The sequence below is a fragment of the Phacochoerus africanus genome, chromosome 1, assembly GCF_016906955.1.
Source record: "Phacochoerus africanus isolate WHEZ1 chromosome 1, ROS_Pafr_v1, whole genome shotgun sequence".
In the NCBI taxonomy this organism is placed as follows: Eukaryota; Metazoa; Chordata; class Mammalia; order Artiodactyla; family Suidae; genus Phacochoerus; species Phacochoerus africanus.
The window spans coordinates 82479313-82502115 of record NC_062544.1 but is presented as its reverse complement, the minus strand read 5'-3'; the positions used below and the strand labels follow the sequence as shown (position 1 = coordinate 82502115).

General features: G+C 35.4%; 1 protein-coding gene across 1 annotated transcript in view; it reads left to right on the top strand.

Moving 5' to 3' along the window:
• The window catches only part of COL6A5 (collagen type VI alpha 5 chain), an 84183-nt gene that overhangs the window by 57820 nt on the left and 3560 nt on the right, over positions 1–22803 (top strand). The window contains exons 31-33 of the mRNA XM_047768394.1: positions 7204–7893; positions 9213–9309; positions 10001–10245. Coding sequence (XP_047624350.1) covers positions 7204–7893; positions 9213–9309; positions 10001–10235 — 1022 coding nt within the window. The 3' untranslated portion in view covers positions 10236–10245. The remainder of the gene's footprint in view (positions 1–7203; positions 7894–9212; positions 9310–10000; positions 10246–22803) is intronic.

Genomic DNA, 22803 nt, shown 5'->3' with positions numbered 1-22803 from the left:
TTGCCAAATTTGAGAATAAATTAAATCACTTCATCACTGGTAGAGTTATTTTAAATTATTTTAGTAGTACAATTCTATTTTGAAACTTTAATTTTTAAAAATTCCTGTTTATAACTTGGAGAACATAAAGCCAGAATAAATTGGCCTTATAAACTGTTTATAAACTCATCCAGGAGTCAGAGCACAAAATATCACCATTAAAACCAAAGTGCCACTATTTACAATGGAAGCAAACTAAATGTCCATCAGCAGAGGAATGGGTAAAGAAGATGTGATATATATACAATGGAATATTTCTCAGTCATTAAAAAGAATGAAATAATGCCACTTACAGCAATATGAATGAATCTAAAATTGTGATACTAAGTGAAGTAAGTCACACAGAGAAAAACAAAATATCATATGATGTCAACTACATGTGAAATATAAAAAATGATACAAATTAACTTATTTACAAAACAGAAATAGACTCACGGAACTAGGAAACCAACTTATGGTTACCAAAGGGGAAAAGGCAGGGGAAGGATAAACTAGGAGTTTGGGATTAACCTATACAAAGTACTTTATGTAAAATAGATGATCAACAAGGATCTACTGTATAGCACAGGAAACTATATTCAATATCTTGTAATAACCTATAACGGAAAAGAATCTGGAAAAGAATATCTATATCTATATCTATATGAAGCTGAATCACTTTGCTGTGTAGCAGAAACTAATGCAGCATTGTAAATCAACTGTATTTCAATAAAATTTTTTTAAAAGTGTCAGATCCAGATGGTCTGGGTATAAGTAACTACTAAAGCATGCATCACTTTTCTCAGTGTGCTGGTACCTTTCTGTAGAATGTTGTTTCAGAGTGTGAAATTGATGGAACAGTGGCAAGTAAGTCTTGCGAACCAAGTACTACCTAGAAAAGTCTAGGCCAAGAAAGATATTTATTTATTCTATATTTGGGGAAAAAGATGAAGTCTGTTTTAAGACGGTGACTCCTACTTGTTCAGACAAACGAGGGAGAGAACTCATCTAACAAAACAAGAGAAGTTTAAATGTGTCTCCATTCCTTTGGCATAAAATCAGTAACATACAGTCAGAGAAACTCACTTGCTCCTGATTCTCTTGTGCCCCAGCCTAGAGCTTGACCAGGAACTTAACCAGACAGGCCTGGGTTGGCTGTGTGAAATGGAAAGATGAATAAATTATTACAACTCCTCTGTAGCTAAGCATGCGTAAACACACAGAATGAGCTTGTATGCATGACTATTGTGTCCCACTAGTGCCAGCTGACTTTGCTTTTTTTTTTTTTTTAATTCTAGTTTATAGAATGTAGTATCATGGGTAGAATTTTCAGGTGCCAGAGACTTTTCTATTTGTTTCCTCTAAATTACATTTATAAAGTACTCAGGATATGCTAGGCATGGTGAAAATTTTATTTAATTCTTTTAAAAACCTTATAAGATTGTCACTTATAATTATAAATTTTTAGATAATGAAACAGAGGCATGAGAGAGACTCAGCATCACAAAGCAAACAAATCATAGACAGAGCTCAAACTCATAACCACTGCTCTATAAGTCTAGCGAAAAAAATAGCAAATTTTATTTAATTCATATAACTGCCTATTTTGGGAAGAAACCTTTCTTTAGGAGCTCCGATCAGAAGGACTAACATTGACCTGGAAGTTTCTGCACAGTGGATTAAGGATCCGGAATTGCCTCAGCAGTGGTGTAGGTGGAAACTGCGGCTCAGATTTGATCCCTGGCCTGTGACTTCCATATGCCTTGGGTGCAGCCAAACAAAACAAACAAACAAACAAAAAGAAACAATGACTGGGACTCTGGTTCTTCAAACTAGGACCTGGGACCTTTGGTGAGGAGGCTAGTGTGTCCCTTAATGGATCTGGTCCACCCTCATATCTGATGACCAGGAGGAGTTACACAGACCTGGGTGCAAATCTTGCCTCTACTACTTCCAGGCATCATTTCTTGGACAAGTCATGTATCCTCTCCAAGCCTTAGCTTGCTCATCTGTAAAATGGACACAGTAAAATAACTCCACCTTCATGGTGCTGCATGGGAGTTAAATGAGACAAGATAGGCATGGAGCTGAGCACAAGATGTGAAGCATCTGGTATGCTTAATTCAATACTCATAAGATAGAAAAATGGAAAAAGAAAACACTGCCAGCCTCATGGGAAGTCTTATTTAAAAAGGTTAACTTGAAAAATATCTGCTCCTGTTCATGTGGACAGAAATGTACACATAAATATCCACAATTGTCCATGTGGCTCACCTATGGAGACATATGGCTAATTTTGGCACCTGGGAAAATTCTAAGGCAGACCACAAGACAACTCTTGCATCAGATATAGAGAGCAGACTTGTGGTTGCGAAGGGGGAAGGGATGGGGAGGGATGGATTAGGAGTTTGGGATTAGCAGATGTAAAGTATTATGTTCAGAATGAATAAACAACAAGGTCCTACTGCAGAGCGCAAGGAACTCTATTCAATATCCTATGATAAGCCATAATGGAAAAGAATATGAAAAAAGAATGCATAATGTTTAAGTCACTTTGCTATGTAGCAGAAATTAACACATTATAAATCAACTACACGTCAATAATTTTTTTTAAAAAAAGATAACTCATGCTTAACTTGAGACTTCCCACAAATACCATGAAAGGCAGTGTGGCTCCTTCACAGCATCCACAATTCCAGTCCAATTGGCTTGGTTCTTTAGATTCTCCCTTTTCCTTAAATTCCCTTTCCACCTCTGCTTCTCCCGAAGGTTACTAGAGTGCACTTTGCCCTGTGGCTTAAGTCTCAGCCAAAATAGGCTTCCCTAGAAATCCAACTGGATCCCTCATTCATTTCCAACCTCTTCCATCCCTTCCCCTCTTGCCATTCTAAGGAATTTCTTCCATGTGTTGGAAATGGGAATTTGGCTTGGTAATATTTTCAGATAGCTGGTGAGCTATAGGTATATTATCCATACTTTGCCAGATTTTCTTGAAAAATGTTTTTGAAGATTTGGTCTCTCCAATAAGATGATTTAGATTGAAAGTAGAATAATTATAGGATATTTTTCAGTGTTTGACTGCATTTTAGAGTTTAGCATTTAGCTTCTTTGATTCTCATGCTAATCCTGTGAGTAGGTAGAGAACATATTTTTAGAGATTTTAGAGGTGAAATATACCTCTTTAGAAAATACTTCTGCTGCATGCTTTGGAAAAGGATTGAGACTTTGCTCATTTATAGAGAGAAAACTGGTAAAAAAAAAAAGGTAATATTTTGGTGTGGGCAATGTATGAAAATATATTTTACTAACATGGTAAGTCAACCCTTCCTCTTTTTTTATCTTACATGAAGAACAGTTTATTTATGATATTACATTAGTTCAAAGTATACAACATAGTGATTCAATATTTTATAGATTATATTTCATTTATAATAGTTTCAACTTATTATAAATTATTTGCTGTATTCTCTGCACTTATTTACTTTATACATAGTGGTTTTTACGTCTTAATCTTATATCCCTATATTGCCCTTCCCCACTTCTCTCTCCTCACTGGTAACTACCAGTTTGTTCTCTGTAACTGTGAGCCTGTCTCATTGCAATCTTTTTTGTAAATTTTTTGGATTCCACTTAAAAGTGAAAACATATAGTATTTGTCTTGTCTGACATATTTCACGAAGCATGATACCCTCCAGATCCATCCATGTTGTTGCAAATGGTAAAATGTCATGGTTTTTTATGGCTGACTAATATTTCATTTGTGTGTATGCGTGTGTGTGTACATATATACATACTTACATACACATCACATTTTTATCTATTCAGAAGTTGATGACATTGAGGGTACATGTATTTTTTCAAATTAATGGTTTTATTTCCTTTGGCTATAGACACAGGACTGGAACTGCTGGACTATTTAGTAGTTCTATTTCTAGTTTTTTGAGGAACCTCCATACTATTTTCCACAGTGACTGCACCAATTCACATTTCCACTGACGGTGTATGAGGGTTCTCCTTTCTCTACATCCTCATCAACATTTGTTATTTGTAGACTTTTTGATGATGGCCATTCTGACAGGTGTGAGGTGGTATCTCATTGTGGTTTTGATTTTTATCTGATGATTGGAAATGTTGAGCATCTTTTCACATGCCTGTTGGACATCTGCATGTCTTCTTTGTGAAAAGGTATATTGAGATATTATGCTATTTTTTGATCGGGTTGCTGTCATTTTGATATTAAGTTGTATGAGCTGTTTATATATTTCAAACATTAACCCTCTCATTGATCATATCATCTGCAAATATTTTCTCCCATTCCATAGGTTGTCTTTTCATTTTGTCAATGGTTTCCTTTGCTGTGCAAAAGCCTTTAAGTTTAATTAGGTCCCAATAATTTGTTTCAGCTTTTGTTTCATTTGCCTTAGGAGGCAGATCCAAAAAGTTAATGCTACAATTTATATCAAAGAGTGTTTTGCCTATGTTTTCTTCTAGGGACTTTATGGTTTGTGGTCTTACATTTAGATCTTTAATCCATTTTATTTGTATGTATGGTGTGAGAAAATGTTCTAATTTCATTGTTTTACATGTACCTGTCCAATTTTCCCAGCACCATTTATTGAAGACACTATCTTTTCTCCATTGTATATTCTTGCTTCCTTTATCATAGATCAGTTGACCAAAGATGGGTGCATAGGTTTATTTCTGGGCTCTCTATACTGTTTCGTTGATGTATGTGTCTGTTTTTTTTGGTTACTGTAACTTTATATTATAGTCTGAAGTCAGGGAGTATGATACTTTCAGTTTTATTCTTTTTCCTTGAGATTGTTTTGCCTATTTTTTTTCTTTTTATGGCTGCACCTGTGGCATATGGAAGTTCCCAGGCTAGGGGTTGAATCGAAGCTGCAGCTGCTGGCCTACACTACAGCCACAGCAATGTGGGATCTGAGTTATATCCGTGATCTACACTGCAGCTTGCAGCAATGCTGTATCCTTAACCCACTGAACAAGGACAAGAATCAAACCCACATCCTTATGGAAACTCTGTAGGGTTCTTAATCCACTAAACCATAACAGTAACTCCTGCTTTGACTATTCAGGGTCTTTTGTGGTTTCATATGAGTTTTAGAATTATTTGTTCTAGTTCTGTTAGAAATGTCATGGATATTTTTATAGGCATTGCAGTGACCTCAGTTTTCATCTTAAGATATCAGAAAAAGAAGAGCAAGTTAAACCTAAGGTAAGGAGAAGAAAGGAAGTAACAAACTTAAAGAAGAACTCAATGAACTAGAAAAGAGAAAATAAAAATAAGGCCAAAAGTGGTTTCTTCAAGAAGATCAATAGAATTAATAAACTTATACTCAAACTCACCAGGAAAAAAAGAAAACACAAGTTACCAATATCAGGAATGAGAGAGGAGACATAGTTTACAGAATTAAAAGGATAATCAGGGAATATTATAACGAGGTGAGGTTTTTTGGTTTTTGTTTTTTTTTTTGCCTTTCTAGACAAATTAGACTTTTTAGGTGAAATAGACAAAATTTTTCAATGAACAATTTGCCAAAACTCACCCAAGGAAAGAAAAGTAACCTATATTCATTCATAAACCTATTAAAGAAATCACATTTGTCACTCAAAACTTTCCATAAAGAAAACTCCAGGCCCAGATGACTTTGTTGGTGAATTCAACAAAACATTTAAGGAAGAAATAATACCAACTCTACACAAATTCTTCCAGAATATTAAAGAGACAGTAATGCTTCCCAACTCATTCTTTGAGGCCAAAACCAGTCAGACATTATATGAAAAGGAAACTGCAAGCCAGCATGCCTCACAAACATAGATGTAAAATTTTAACAAATCAAATCCAACAATAGTAGCTTGACTGTGGCTGGCATTATAGAAAGTATATTTATATTGAAATGCCACATTGAACCCTTTAAATATATACAATTTTTATTTATCAGAAAAATATTTTACAATAGATAAAAAAGAGAATGTGAAGTTTACCCCAGGAATGCATAGGTCATAGAGCATTCAATGTCATCTAATTGTATTTTCCCTGTCAATGACATCACCCATGGTGATGTTATTTGTATTCTATTTCAATATTAAACTTTTAAGGCATTTATACAGGTTAATTGATTCATTTGTGAGGATGGTTGTTGTGAGGATTAAATAGGTATAAAGCATTAATAATGGATCCAGCAGAAATGGAGATTAATAAATTTTGGCCAGTTATGAATCTACTTCTTGTTTGATTAAGTTCACAAACACACTTCTTTCATAGAAAAAAAAAAAAGAACATTGACTACATCTTCCTGTTTACCTGTCCATCTCCCTGTTTTTCTGAGCTGGTGTTTCCTTTGTGTCCTTACCAACCAGCCATCGTCCTTAACAACTTCCTTTAGACTTAGAACTGTACTACTGGAAGTGATGGCCTGCAACAAGATACGTTAGCATCAGAGTGTAAATTGAGACGGTGTTTCCTTCATTGTGGAAGTCTTACTAACAAAATAAAATAAAATCATATGAATTAATCAGAGTGCTTAGTAATATAGTTGACTTACATTACAATGCAAGCTCCTTATTTTATCGTGGGCCAATAAACTGCTTGTGGACTGGCACTTCGAGTACAAAGGTCTTAGAGCATATCATGTCTTACACAGAATTTGGATTCTGAAGTCACTATTTATACTTGCTCTCATGACATCACACTATGGTGCATATTTCTAATATGTATATAAAGACACATATGTTTCTGCCATCAATGTGACTTTGACATATTTACTTTTCTCTTGGGGTCATTACATATAATGAAATCTCTGTACTCCAAATTTTAGTGTGAAGTTCACTAAAAAATATATATTATAAAAAGTTATATGTTTCTCATCTTGTTTATGAAAATATCTGGAGGATCAATCAATTCTTTGACAAAGATTGGAGATGGGGTAGCAAATAGGTTTCTTCACATGTGATGATACCTGTCAAATGGTAGTGGCTCTTCATGCACTCTGTAGGGACATACTTAGAGAATGCCTCTGGGAAAAAGTACTGAGTTTAATGATATCTGTCGTGAGCATGGAAATTAAGCATAGCAACACCCCATTCTATATATCTGCCATCTTGGCTAGGAGTTCCAAGTTTATCCTTCTACTCAAAACAGTGACTTGACTTATTCTGTTGCAGAACATGAGACTGGTGGCAGAAGAGAAGAACCAGGTCTTACTTCTGAACTTAGAGATGCTTCTCTTCAAGAATATTACATGGATGTGGCTTTTCTCATAGATGCTTCTCGAAAAGTAGGAAATGATGAGTTTAAGGAAGTGAAAGCTTTTATATCCTCAGTGCTTGATTACTTTCACCTGGCCCCAGATCCACTAACCTCCACCTTGGGAGACAGAGTGGCTATCCTGACCTACTCTCCTCCAGGCTATATGCCCAACACAGAAGAATGTCCTGTCTACCTGGAATTTGATTTGGTTACTTATAACAGTATGCAGCAAATGAAACATCATCTCCAAGACTCTCTTCAGCAGCTCAATGGAGATGTTTTCATTGGCCATGCTCTACAGTGGACAATTGACAATGTTTTTATAGGAACCCCCAACCTGAGGAAAAACAAAGTTATCTTTGTTATATCTGCTGGTGAAACCAATCCTTTAGACAAGGAAGTCTTAAGAAATGTATCTCTGAGAGCCAAGTGTCAAGGATACTCCATATTTGTGTTTTCCTTTGGTCCTCTACACAATGACAAGGAATTAGAACAATTAGCCAGCCAACCACTGGACCATCACTTAGTCCAGCTTGGCCGAACCCACAAGCCAGATTTGAACTATATCATCAAATTTGTCAAGCCATTTGTTCATTCAGTCAGACGTAAGTCATTAAAGTTTTTCTCTTCTGTTTCCTTTACAATAGATTTAATGTCTCTGTACAATCCATCAATTGACTTAAAAACATGATCCTCACTTCAGTCAAGACTGATGGAGTCTAAGGTGTGAGTTGGAGGCAATGAGAAAACAATAGAGAAAATTCCAGGTCTTAGTGACCTTGTGCTTTGTTGCTGCACTGCCAAGGTCTTTGCCAGAAAGTGAAGTATTTCTTAGTCTTAATCTGTGAGTGTTTACTATGTGCCAGGTTTTTGTTTTAATGATTGTATTATTTAATCCCCAGGACAGCCCTCAGAGGAAAGAAGTAATAGCCCCCTTTTACAAATGAGAAAACTAAAGTTCAGAGACATTAAATAAATTGCTCAAAAGGTCACAGTTAATAATAGATGCCAAATTCTAGATCAACTCCATGCATTCTGATCCCAGAGCTGTGCCCTTGTTCTTTAAACTATACTTTAGTTGTTAAAGCTTTAGCAAGGTACGCCGCTGTAGTAAATAATAACCTCCACCTACTCCAAGGACCTTGTTTTCATCTTGTCACTGTAAGTCAATTTACAGTGATTCTGACTTGAATTCTTAAGATCCATGGGCACAGATCTCTTCTGGAGTCTCTCAGACAGTAGACTTAAACACATCCTGGCAGAGGGGTTAAGAGTGTCTTTTCACAGTGGGCATTTGAGAGATGCTGCCGAGCCTCTGCCCTATGGATGTAATTCCTGCCGTGACTGTGGTAGCAAACCCAAGAGTTTGTAGCATCAAGCAAATCCTGGCATGTGCTGGGAATTAGGAGTGCAGCAGAGACTACAATCAATGGTTGTCTGTAGCTCCAGCAAGTTTAGTGGGGAATCATAGGGATGCAGATTTTCTGGCACCCAGAAAACCCAGGGCTCACAGAACCCTCAGAAATCTTGACACTCTGGGTTTATATTTAGTAGCAAGCCTATCACTTGCAAAAAGTGGTGCCTTCTTTCAACCTAAAGATAGATAAGGTAGACAATTTCAATAGTTAATACTGTTTTCCAGAAAGAGTCTCCTCTTAGAGGGAGAGAAACAGATGATAGAAGGAATTGAGAGATATTCTTGAATTATATCACAAGCCTGTGATGCACAGACTGTGAGAATTTTTGACTCAATTGTTGCTATATCTCATTGACTTTGCCAGTGGAGTATTGTAATGCCAGAGGGCGCCTACTTTGCTGAGTTCCTTACAAAATTAATTTGCTCTCGAAAACACATCCAACCACATTGGGTGGTAGTCAAAATACGGAAGTTTAAAATCTAGACTGACCAGCCCTCTCTCCCCAGGTGCCATCAACAAATATCCCCCTGCAGATCTGAGACCCAAGTGTGTTAACATCACCTCTCCCAACCCAGAGAATGATGACACAGAAAACACTGTATTGTGAGTTGACAAATCCAGTTTGAGTAACACTGCCACTGGAAACAATCCTTAAGAAAACAATGTGAAATAAATGGCATTTTGTTTTCAGGATGCAAGTTTGGTTGTGGGGTGTGTATGTATGTATTTTAAATGCTCCTGATTTGTGACAACAGCAAAGATCTGATGGTAATAGCAGATGGAATATGATCCATATCAGAACCATGTTTCCATTTCCATATCTTTTATGAAAAAAGAGGTCCTTATTAATATTTTATTAGTAAATATACAATATTATTCAAATATAAAATACTGCCAAAACAAAAAAAAACTTATAATATTAAAGGTTAGATGTAATAGTTTTAGAGCAAAAGAAAAACTTACAAAGCAGCAACAAAAAGTTTGCCATTTATAAAACAGGACCCATGTGGATACCGGTAGGAAGGATTCTTTTTAAGTTTGATTTTGCAAAGTCTAACCACAAGTACTCAATAAAAATTTCAGTAATGAAAATAATATTGGTTTGGAGCACAAATCTTTAATTTCCATTTGGAATATTTAAAAATTGCTCCCCAATCAAATATCCACAAACTGCATTTAGACTATTCTGATCACATGCATAAAATTGATTCTTGTTATATTATCTGGCTGTATCTACACTGAATCCTGCAAGGTACTTGGCTAATATATTTTTTGCCTTTCTCTGTCACCTCAGCCTTCTTCCTGAGGTATATGAAATAGAGACGGAGAACAGCGAGCCATGGGGTGGATTCGGTTCCCAGCAGCAGCATTTATTTGAATTAGGGGACAGTCATGGTAATGGTTCTGGGATCATTGATGATTTGATCCAGAAGTTAAGAACGATCTTTTCAACTGGGGAACTGATGATGAAAGACGAGGAAGAGGCACATTCAGAAGAAATTACAGCTGCAGAAAATGACAGACAATAAGACAAGAAAGGTAATCTTGAGTGCAACAGAATTGATGACCCTGAAGTACTCTTGTTTGTTTGGATTTTCCGTGGTAGAAGATAAGCAACAAGAACTCACAAGGACAAGTGGAGATTGTAGAACAGAGTAGCTTATAAACTAGGGAGGGGTGCAGGGGTCTCCAACACAAGGGAGTGAGAGTGATAAAGTCCAGAAGAGCAAAAAAGGGAGCCACTGGTGTTGGAAAGACCAGAACTAGATATAAATGACTGGTGTGGGTCAAGGAAAAGAAATGTGAGAGAGACAAGAATTAGGACCACAGGTCTGGGGGAGGGGAGTAGGAGGAGCCCTGCACTGCTGTAGTAATGGGAGGAGGAAGGACCTGTTTGAACACTCAGGGTGTGCTTTCTCCATGGTGACCAGGGCTTTCCTGGTCTGAGATCTAGGCTCCTGTCCAAGCCCAAGCTCAGTGGACCCTGGAGAATGAAAGATTGCTATGGTTCTAAGATCTCTGTGAAGGCTGAAGGTGGCTTCGTAGGCTGCTTGGAAAAATGGCTGTGGAATACAGCTAAAGAGAAAATAGGAGATGGAGAAGAGGCAGCCATAGGAGGTTCTGTGTAGCTGTGTAGCAAAATCATGGGAGAAATTATTTTAAAATAAATATTCCTGGGTATCCACTAAGACTGAAAAACTGCATATCCTATGACCTAACAATTTTACCCCAATGTATAACCTAAAAGAAAAATACAGGACTTCCTTCATGGCTCAGTAGATTAAGTATCTGGTATTGTCACTGCTGTAGCTTGGTTTGATCTTTGGCTCAGGAACTTCCACATGCCATGGGCATGGCCAAATAAATAAAAATTTATATTCACTAAGAGTCATGTACTAGAATGTTCATAACAGAACTATTTATAGTGGATTTGAAGTGGGAACAAAATGCCCAACAAGAGATATGATAAACAAATATTGGTATAGTTATACAATAAAATATTATATATTTATGCAGTATGTATGTAAAATGATATATATATATTTAGTGTGTGTGTATACTTCATATATATACATGTGTATATAGATATAGAATTAAATCAGCAAAACAATGGAACGAGGAGATGAGGATAGGAGAAATATGAAAAATATAGATAGACAGGAGAGGGAAGATGTCAGAAAAGGAAAAATAAATATAAATATGATGAAATAATTGGTCTTGTCAAAAAGGACTAAGCCTACTTTGGACTCAGGATGGAGTGAGCCCATACTATCTCTCTCTTCCACTGATTATAACTGAAACCTCTAAAAAAATTAAATACAAAAAGCAACCTGAAACCTGAGAACTCTGAAGAGTAAACAGAAACAGAAGCTGTGAAGGTGCATGAGTTTCCTGTTTTCTTTTCTCATTTCTTCTTTGGCTTCATGAAGAGCCCCAGTCCTAGAACTGTGTGGTGGCAGCAGAGCAGGTGGCTGAAACCCAATAGAAACCCCATATTTCTGTCCAGAAGAACTAGGAAAATGGACCCCTGTATATCGAAAATGGTGGAAGAAATCCCCATTTTTTCCTTTATTTTCTCTCACGGTTTTGCTCTGAAGGTGGGCACCAGTTTGGAGCTGAATGGAAGGCTAGACAGCTAAAATTAAAGAGAACCCCTGTCTTTTTGGGCAGAGGAACCAAGAAGAGAGGCCCAGTTGGTCAGCATTTGGTGGTAGCCTCAGAGAAGAGAGCAGGAGAAAGTTTGTCTAATTCTAATTATGGGAACTGAATAAGCCTCAGGTTCTTCCTTGAGCTGTATATGGATGGGAAATACACATAGCAGAATAGCAAAGACTTTGGACACTAAATTGAAACTAGAACCACTGCCCACATAAAGTAAGACACTGATGTCCTGAACCTGCACTTTGATTGCCTGCTTAAAAAAATTAAAATCCTGCAAAGAATTATAGTAGACTTAGAGTATAGAAAGCAAAATATTCAAAGAATATGTATTTATAAATATATATATATACACACACACAACGGAATATCACTAAGCCATAAAAAGAATGAAATAATGCCATTTGTAGCAACATGGATGGACCTAGAGATTGTCATACTAAGTCAGAGAAAGACAAATACCATATGTTATCAATTATTGTGGAATCTAAAAATAAATCATACAATTGAACTTATTTATGAAACAGAAATAGACTCATATAGAAAATGAATTTATAGTTACCTAAGGAGAAATGGGAGGGGTAGAGATAAATTAGAAACTTGGGCTTAACCTATATACTTTACTACATATAAAATAGATAAAAAAGGACCTACTGTACAGCATAGAGAAATCTACTCAATATTTTGTAATAACCTATAAGAGAAAAGAATCTGAAAAAGAATATATATATTCATTTATATATACACACATTATATATATAAAATAGGTTATTACAAAATATATGTATTATATAAAATATATATAACTGAATCACTGTGCTGTATACCTGGAACTAATACAATATTGTAAAACAAATATGCTTTAAAAAATGTATATATTTAAAAAACAAGATACCTCAAACCTAAAATTTTTTTCAGGATACAATCCTAAATTATGTAACATAACAGAGAACAAAGAGATATGAATTATGAATGGTCTTCGAAGGCAAAGACAACAGATGCCAACTACAAATTGACTCAGATGTTTCAATTATCAGATAAAGACATTAAAGTAGCGATTATAGCTGTGCTCCATGAGACAAAAGAAAACAATTTGAGCAGAAGAATAGACATTCTCGGCAGAGAACTAAAGATTACAAAAAAAGACAAAAACGTTTAAAAGTAAAAAATACAGTATCCGAAATTTTAAAAATTTATTGTATGGGCTCAATAGCCTAGAGGAAAAAGTCAGTGGACTTGAAGGCAGATGACCTGAAGAGATGAAAGAGATTTCCTAAAATAAACAGAACCTTGGAGACTTGAGGAACACACCAAGATCTCTAACATTTGTTTCATGAGAGTTCTAGAGGGAAAGTAGAAAGAGATTCACTCAGAAAAAAAGGAGGAAATAATAGCCCTCAAATTCCCAAATTGGTAAAAGAGATAACAGTACAGATTTTAAAAGCTCAAAGAAAACCCCACTCATACACATCATAATCAAATTTCTGAAATGAAAGATAAAGACAATCTTGAAGCAGGCAGAGAAAAATTACATGTTAAAAAAGAAAGGAACAATTACTAAAATGATGGTAGATTTCTCATCAGAAACTATGAAGGCCAAATGACTGTAGAATACAGATGTGATAAATTCATTTGAGTAATAAAAAAAAAACCCAAATGACTGTAGAATAATATCTTCTCTTTAAGTGCTGAAAGAAGAGAAACATGAACACAGAATTTTATACCCAGCAAAAACTGCCATCCAGAATGAACACAAAATACAGATATTCCAGATAAAGGAAAACAGAATTTCTTGCCAACAAAATTTCTTTTTATTTATTCTAAAGGACAACTATGATAGGAGAAGAAGTAAATTGGAGTGAGGTCAAATGACTGGTGACTGGATGGGGGAGAAAACATATGCAGCAGGTGACACTGAAGAAGGGACACAAATGAGAAGTCAAATAGAGGGCTGGATGGGAAGCTGGTTGAATGAGAGAAAGTAGCAGGTATCAGATGGAGCTCACCCATGTATGGAGCTCTACATTTATAAGGAAATTTCATAAACCTGATCCCATTGGACCCCTTCCAAAACAGGGAGACAAGAATTAATATCTTTTCTATGCAAATGGAGAAACTGAAGCTCAACAAACTTTAGTGCCTTTAGTTGCCTGGTCTGGCAACTCCTGATTAAATGTGCTTTCCCAACATTGGAGGAAGGAATTGGGGTAAATCAGAGACAGAGAGGTGGATGTAAGAGGGATTGTCTAGTCAGCTCAGGCTGATTCATATACAATAGACTGGCTGGTTTGAACAACATAGTTTATTTTCTCACAGTTATTGAGGCTGGGAAGTCCAAAATCAGGGCACCAGCCAATTTGGTTCCCCATGAGAGTTCTCTTCCTGGCTTGCAGACAGTCGCTTTTTGCTATGTCCTCATAGAATGGAGAGAGAACGCTGGTGTCTCTCACTCTTCTTATATCGGCACTTCTATCAAACCAGACCTCCACCCTTAGGACCTCATTTAACCTTAACACCTCCTTAAAGGCCCTATTGCCAATACAGTCACATGGGGGGGTTCAACAAGTGAATTTAGGGGGACACAATTTAGACCATAGCAGGGGATGGAATTATTAATGCAATCACAGGAATAACCATATAAATCTTCATTTAGAACCCTATAAATCTGCATTTCCCAAATGTGTCTATACCATATAATCAGCTGGATATCCACTGACAATTTCACAGTCCACCCCACACTCCACATCATTTAAAGCACATTCTCTGGGGCTGAGACACATGCATCCATGTTTTTTGAGGGTCCATAGGTGATTCCAGTGTGCATACAAATTTGGAAAACAGTACTCTAAATCTTGATTATATCAGTCCTCTTAGATCTTTCTAAAGGTAGTTTACAGCTGAAAATGACAAGTTTAGTAGAGTCAAAAAGATTATTACCAAGTGGGTGATTCCAATACCTTTATCATTTATTGTAATTTTTCATAATTTCTTTCCTTCAAAAGTTTTCTCCATTTTTCTATTTAATCATATATCATACATATGGAAGTGATTATGGCTTTAATCATTTCCCTTAGAGAGTTCTAGTCAACAGCTTGATTTTGTAACTTGGACAGCCTGCTGCTTGAAGTCAGTCTGAGTCTCTTCAGAAAATGTCTTGGCCTTAGAATTATGAAAGGTTAGAACTGGAAAACTGGAATGACTTTAGAAATCTCTGAGTTGTTCTGTAACTTTTTACAAATAAGAAAATGGAAGCTACAGACATCCAAAGTGTCTCACCAAAGAACACTCACAGCATCTAGTCCAATACTGTTTTGTCACAGTGATTCTTGCTCTCTAATTATGTTTATAGAACAGAAGTTCACCTTAAAGTTTTTCCATGAAAAGGGGATAACAAAACCTACCTCTAGGTTGTCAGAAGGTTGATGATCCCTATGAAGCTCAGAATACATGCTGTGTCTGGTACATAATCAGCTAGTCTTATCTATGTCTTATAGTCTTATATATGACTTATCTAGGTCTGGTAATATGTTTGATAATTAGAAATAAAAATACATTGTGAAGAATGATCACCCTTTATATTGATTTGCTTCCCTTTTATTTTTCCAAAGAGAGTGGGCTTTTCTTTTCATCTGCCCATTTTTCTGATATTTTCATTTTACCCAATCTACTTAATGTACACATTTTGTGTTTGCTCATTATAATGTACATTTTTCAAGATTTTAATGTACATTTTTAAAAGCATAACTGTATTCCTTTTCCTATTATGCCAACCCAAATCTTGTTTCTTGGTCTTTATTTTTCCAACATCAAATGCAGTACTTCTCAAAGCATGGTCCCTGGATAAGCAACATCAGCATCATCTAGAAACTCATTAGATTTTCAGATCCTTGGATTCCACCACAGGCCCTCAAAATTCAGGTTGGGACCCTCTAGATGATTCTGACTTGGGCTAATATTTGACAACCCCTTACATAGTGTTATAGACATTGAACCTAAGTTAGTCTTCTTAATGAAGTTCCTGTCACTGGATATTAATAACTATTTGGGAAAAAAAACATTTTTCTGTAAAACACTAACAGGTAGGTGTCCTTTTTACAAGACTTCTCAGTGAGTTTAATGGGCTAATGTTCATTGTTTTTTAGCCATACCAATGGAATGAAGAAATCCCCAGGTTAAGAATCAAAGCTGTGCCACTGTAATGACAGCATCTAATCCTTAACTGCTAGGTAGGCCACCAGGGAACTCCTTCATTGTGATTCTGAAAGAAGCATTAATAGTCAAACCAATTTGTCTGAGCGTCTTGTGTCAGGGAGAGTCTTATAGGGCTAGTGTTCTATAGACACTACTTTGGGAAACTGGATTTGAAAGAGTGAATCTAAGGGTCATACATAAATTTGAATTTTATTTCTGCAGTCATTGGTCATTTGATCTTGGGCACATCATTTTGCCTGTCTTAGCTTCCATTTTCCCATCTGTAAAATGGGGATGATAACAGATCCTGTATCATAGGGTAATGTGAACAGTTAATGAATGTAAAGTGCTTCAAACAGCACTTTGCGTAGAGTAAAATCTTCATAAATATTAGCTACTGTTTCAGATGATGATGATGATGATGATGATGGCCGTGGTGGAAAGAAGGCCAAACTGGGAAGGAGGAAATCCAGAGGCTAGTTTTCATTCCACCACTAACTAGGTTTGTGATCATGAAAAGTCACCTGATTGCCCTGGTCCTCAACTTTCTTACTTGTACAATGAAGCACTTGGGCAAGGCCAGTGTTTTTTATACTGAGAGGCACTGGGGGGACATGTAAAGACTTTCAAATGCATGGGTTTCTGTTGTTGTTGTTATTGTTGTTGTCAAATGCATGGGTTTCTAAGAACTAAAGGACTCTGCCTGAGGATGTTTATGTCTGAGGAATCATGGATATCTCCTTTCCTGCATCCCCCTTTACAAGTGCCCCTCACCTCGCACATAAAAAAATGGCACATTTATCAGCCGTTCTGAATCTTCTTCTGGTGCTTTGCCCAGATGTAAAACCCTCTTAGGGATGCACAGGAAGGAGAACATGTTGTCAAACAAAATGTCATTTTAAATATTAGATCTGAAGCCCTCCTTTAAGACTTCAGATATTTCCTATCCTGTACATGTTTCTGTTACAGAAGACATATGTTGCTGTTATATAGGTATTTGACTTCATGTTTGGTTGTTCTGAATCCATATATGTTACAGAATGAGCATGACAGGAGTTATAAATTTCCCAACTTTTGTCAAAGGATGCATCTCTCCTGAGTGAGAATTCTGTGAGAACAAAGAAAAGAGAGCATACAGAGAGCAAGAGTAACTTACTTCACACTTAAGTAACATACTTATTTTAACTGAAAGATGAAATCAGACTCTTCCTAAGGCCAAAATTGGTCTTACAGTAAGGATTGGTCGATTGGCTTTACAGTAAAGACTAATTCTGCCAATTAGGCTATATGGCAATATGTCCTATAAAGCAAATGAGCTAAGCTGCAACTTCAAAATTCTGAAGGAAAAAAAATGTGTAAAATAGATTATAAAAATATTATTTTATCAGAGAATATAATAATAGTACATGTCTAATGGATTTATTTATTACTTACCCGGAGGTTGGTACCTCTTAATCCCCTCCGTCCTTTCCAGCTACCTCCATTTGTTCTCTGAATCTATGAGTCCGTTTTCATTTGGTTTTGTTTGTTTATATTGATTTTAAATTCCACATGTAAGTGAGACCATGTGGTATTCATTTTTCTCTGACTCACTTCACTTAGCATAATACTCTCTAGAGCCTCCCACATTATCACAAATGGCAAGGTTTTATTTTTATGCCCAAGTAATATTCTGTTCTATTATATACTTCACATCTTCTTTATCCATTAATTATTGATAGACTTTATTCCTTCCATATCTAGGCTACTGTAAATAATGTTGCTTTGAACATTGGAGTGTATATATATCTTTTGAATTAGTGTTTTGTTTTCTTTGAGTAAATAGCAAGAAGTAAAATTGCTGGATCATATGGCAGTTCTATTTTTAATTTATTGAGGAACATATATACTGTTTTTTATGCAACAATATACAATCCCACTTAAATTTCATGGTATTTCCCTTTTCTCCACATCCTCACCAAAACTTATTTGTTGAGTTTGATGATAGCCATTCTGTGTGGTGTGAAGAGACAGCTCATTGCAGTTTTGATTTGCATTTCCCTGATGATTAGTGATGTTGAAGATGTGTCTGTTGGACATCTATATGTCTTTGGGAAAATGTCTATATATGTCCTCTGTTCATTTTAATTGGGGTTTTTATTTATTTGTTTGTTCATATTGAGTTGTATGACTTCTTTGTGTGTTTTGGATATTAACTCCTTATTGGATATCCTTTGCAAATATCTTCTTCCATCTAGTAAGTTGCCTTTTCTTGTTGTTGGTAGTTTTCTTTACTGTGCAAAAGGTTTTTAGTTTAATAAACTCTAATTTGTTTATTTTTGCTTTTGTTTCCCTTTCTAAAGGGGTGATCCTTAAGGAAAGTATACTGCCTATATTTTCTTCTAGGTGTTGTATGGTTTCACATCCTAGCCTTTAATTGATTTGAGTTTGTTTTTATATAGTATGAGAAAGAAGTCCAGTTTGATTTTTTTTGCATGTACCTGTCCACTATTCCCAATAAGATTTATTGAATAGGCTGTCTTTCTCCATTGTGTATTCTTATCTCCTTCACTGTAGATTACTTGACCATATAAGTGTAGGGTTATTTCTGGGCTCTCTATTCTGTTCCATTGATCTATGTGTCTGCTTTGTGCCAGTACCATATTATTTTGATTACTGCAGCTTTGTAGCATAGTCTGAAATCTGAGGGCATAGTACCTCCAGATTTGTTCTTTTTTCATAAGATTGCTTTGGCTTCTGTTTTTATACAAATTTTAGAATTATTTGTTCTAGTTCTGTGAAAAGTGCCAATGGTATTTTGGTAGAGATTGCATTGAATCTGCAGATTGCTTTCGGGGGGGGGGGAATGTAAGCATTTTAATAATATCAATTCTTTCAATCCATGAGCACAATTTATCTTTCCATCTGTTGTGTTATCTTCAATTTCTTTCATCATTATAGTTTTCCAAGTACAAGTCTTTCACCTCATTGCTTAGATTTATTTCTATGCATTTAATTCCTTTTGATGTAATTGTAAATTGGTTTTCTTAATTCCTCTTTCTGATAGATTGTTAGTGTATATAAATGCAGTGGATTACTGTATGTTAATTTTGTATCCTGCAACCTTACTGAATTTATTGGTTCCAATAGGTTTTTTTGGTGGTGTATTAAGAGTTTCTATATATAGTATCATGACATCTGCAAGTGGTTACAGTTTTATTACTTCTTCAATTTGGTTGTCTTTTACTTCATTTCGTGTGTTTGTTTGCCATGTCTAGGACTTCCAAAACTATGTTAAATAGAATTGGCAAGACTGTCCATCCTTGCTTTGTTCCTTATCTTAGAAGGAAAAGCTTTCAGTTTTTCACTGTTGAATATGACATTGGCTGTAAGTTTATCATATATGGCTTTTATTATGATGAGGTACATTTTCTTCATACCCACTTTCTGGAAAGTTTTTATTATAAATTGATGTTGAATTTTGCCTAAAGCTTTTTCTGCATCTATTGAAATTATTGTATGATTTTTATTCTTCAGTTGTTGATGTTTTGTATCACATTAATTGATTTGAAGATATTGAACCATTCTTGCATCCATGGGCTCAACCCCACTTAATCATAATTTTTTAATGTATTATTGGATTTCATTTGCTAATATTTTATTGAGGATTTTTGCATCTGTGTTTTTAGTGATGTTGGCCTGTAACATTTTTTTTTCTGCTGCCTCTGCCTGGTTTTGATATTAGTGTGATGCTGGTCCCATAGAATGATTTTGAAAGCATTCCTTCTTCAATTTTTGTAATAGTTTGAAAAGGATAGATGTTAACTCTTCAGATATTTGGTAGAATTTATCTGTGAACCTGTCTGATCCTGGACTTTTGTTTCTTGGGAGTTTTTTAATTACTGATGCAATTTCATCCTGTTAATCCTTCTATTCATATTTTCTATTTCTTCCTGATTCAGTCTTGGAAGATTGTACATTTCTAGGAATTTATTCATTTCTTCTAGGTTATCTATTTTATTGTTGTCTAATTGCTCCTAGTAACCTCGTATGATCCTTTGTATTTATGCCATGTTAGTTGTAGCTTCTCCCTTCATTTCTGATTTTATTTATTTGGGTACTCTTTTTCTTGATGAGTCTGGCTAAAGGATCACCAATTTTGTTTGTCTTTTTAAAGAACCAAATCTTAGTTTTGTTTTTGTTTTATTTCATTTCATTTTATTGTATTGGCTGCATCACTGCTTATGGAGTTCCTAGGCCAAGGATCAGAGCTGAGCCACAGTTGCCACCTATGCCTCAGCTGCAACAATCAGGATCCTTAACCCACTGTGCCAGGCTAGGTATCAAACCTATGTCCTAGAACTCCAGAGATGCCACTGATCCCATTGCACCACAGAAGGAACTCCACTATTGTTGTTTTTCAGTCTCTATTCATTTATTTCTGCTCTGATCTTCATTATTTCTTTCTTCTACTAACTTTGACTTTGTTCTTTTTATAGTTTCTTTAGGTGTAAGGTTATATTGTTTATTTGAGATTTTTCTTGTTTCCTGTGGTAGGTTTATATTGCCTACCCTTCTCTCTATAAACTTTCCTCTTACAACCTCTTTTGCTGCATTCTATAGGTTTTGGATAATTGTGTTCCCATTTTCATTTATCTCCAGGTATTTTGTTTTTACTCTTTGATTTCTTTCAGGATCTATTGGCTGTTTAGCAGCATGGCATTTAGACTTCATGTACTTGTATTTTTTTGCAGTTTTTCTTGCAGTTGATTTCTAGTCTAATGTGTTGTGATTGGAAAATACCCATGATATGATTTCAGTCTTCTTAAATTCATTGAGACTTGTTTTGTGGCCTAGCATATAATATATCCTGGAGAATGTTCCTTTTGCACTTGAAAAGAATATGTATTTTCCTTTTGGAAGGAATGTTGTGTGTATGTGTGTGTGTGTGTCCATCAGATCTAATGTGTTGTTTAAGTCAAATGTTTCCTTATTGTTTTTCTGTATGGATGATCTGTCCATTGATATAAATGGCTTATTAAAGTTCTCTATTATTTTGTATTACTGTTCATTTCTTCCTTTACATTTAGTAATATTTGCTTTCTGTATTTAGGTGCTCCTAAGTTGGGTGCATACATATTTACAATTTTTATTTTTAAAATTTTTTTGTTAGTGTTTTTATTTTTACCTTTCTTTTTTTTTCTACTCTATGGCATGATGACCCAGTTACACATACATGTATACATTCTTTTTTCTCACATTATCATGCCCCATCATAAGTGACTGGACAGAGTTCCCAGTGCTACACAGCAGGATCTCATTGCTAATCCATTCTGAAGGCAATAGTCTACATCTATTAACCCCAAGGTCCCAGTCCATTCCACTCCCTCCCCCTCCCCCTTGGCAACCACAAGTCTATTTTCCAAGTGCATGATTTTCTTTTCTGTGGAAAGCTTCCTTTGTAACATATATTTACAATTTTTATATCTTCTTCTTGGATTGATCCCTTTATCACTATGTAATATCCTTTGTTGCACCTTATTATAGTCTTTGTTGTAAAGTTTATTTTGTTTGATTTAAGTTTTTCTGCCCCAGCTCTCTTTTTGTTTCCATTTACATGGAATATCTTTTTCAATCCCCTTATTTTCAGTCTCTGTGTCTTCAGACCTAAAGTGTGTCTCTTTTAGACAACATATAGATGGGTCTTGTTGTCTTATCCATTCAGTGACACAAAATTTTTTGATTGAAACATTAATCCGTTGACATTTAAAGTAATTCTTTGTAGGTATGTGTGTATTGCCATTTGTTAATTGTTTTCTGGTTATTTTAGTTCTCTTGGTTCTTTTTTTATTCTCTTTTTCCTTGTGGTTTGATGACCATCTTTATTGTTGTTTATATTCCTCTCTCTCTTTGTATATATCTTATAGATTTTTACTTTGTGGTTACCATTAGGTTCATATAAAACAACATATATAAAACTTGATAATCTCTTGAGTTTTAACACATTTTTAAAACCCTGAATTTTTACTTCTTCCTCCATATTTAATGTTTTTGACATCATATTTTACATATTTTGTTTTGTGTATCCCTTAACTACTTATTGTGGCTATAGATAATATTACTACTTTTGTCTTTTATCCCCCCCTACTAGCTTTGTATGTGGTTGATCTTCCTTTATTAATGAGATTGGCTTTATCAATGAGATTTTCCTTTTGGTGGTTTTATATTTCTGGTTGTGGTATTTTTTTCCACTTAGAGAAGTCCCCTTAACATTTCTTATAAAGTTTGTTTAGTGATACTGAACTCTTTTATATTTAGCCTGTCTGCAAAACTCTTCACTTCCTCTTTAAATTTGAGCAGTAGCCTTGCTGGGGTAGAGTATTCTTGGTTGTAGGTTTCTTCCTTTCATCACTTTGAATACATGGTGCCACTCTCTCTGGCCTGCAAAATCTCTGTTGCAAAGCCAATTGATTGTGTTATGTAATTTCCCTTTTACATGACTAGTTGCTTTTTCCTTGCTGCTTTTAAGATTCTGTTTTTAATTTTTAATTTTTCATCCTTAATTATAATGTGTCTTGGTGTGGATCTCCTTAGATTCATTTTGTTTGGGACTCTGTGCTTCCTGGACCTGGATGTCTGTTACTCTTTCCCAGGGTAGGGAACTTCAAATAAGTTCTCTTCCCCTTTCTTTCTTTCTCCTTTGGGACCTCTGTAATACAAATGTTAATATGTTTGATGTTGTCCCAGAGGTCTTTTAAACTATCCTCA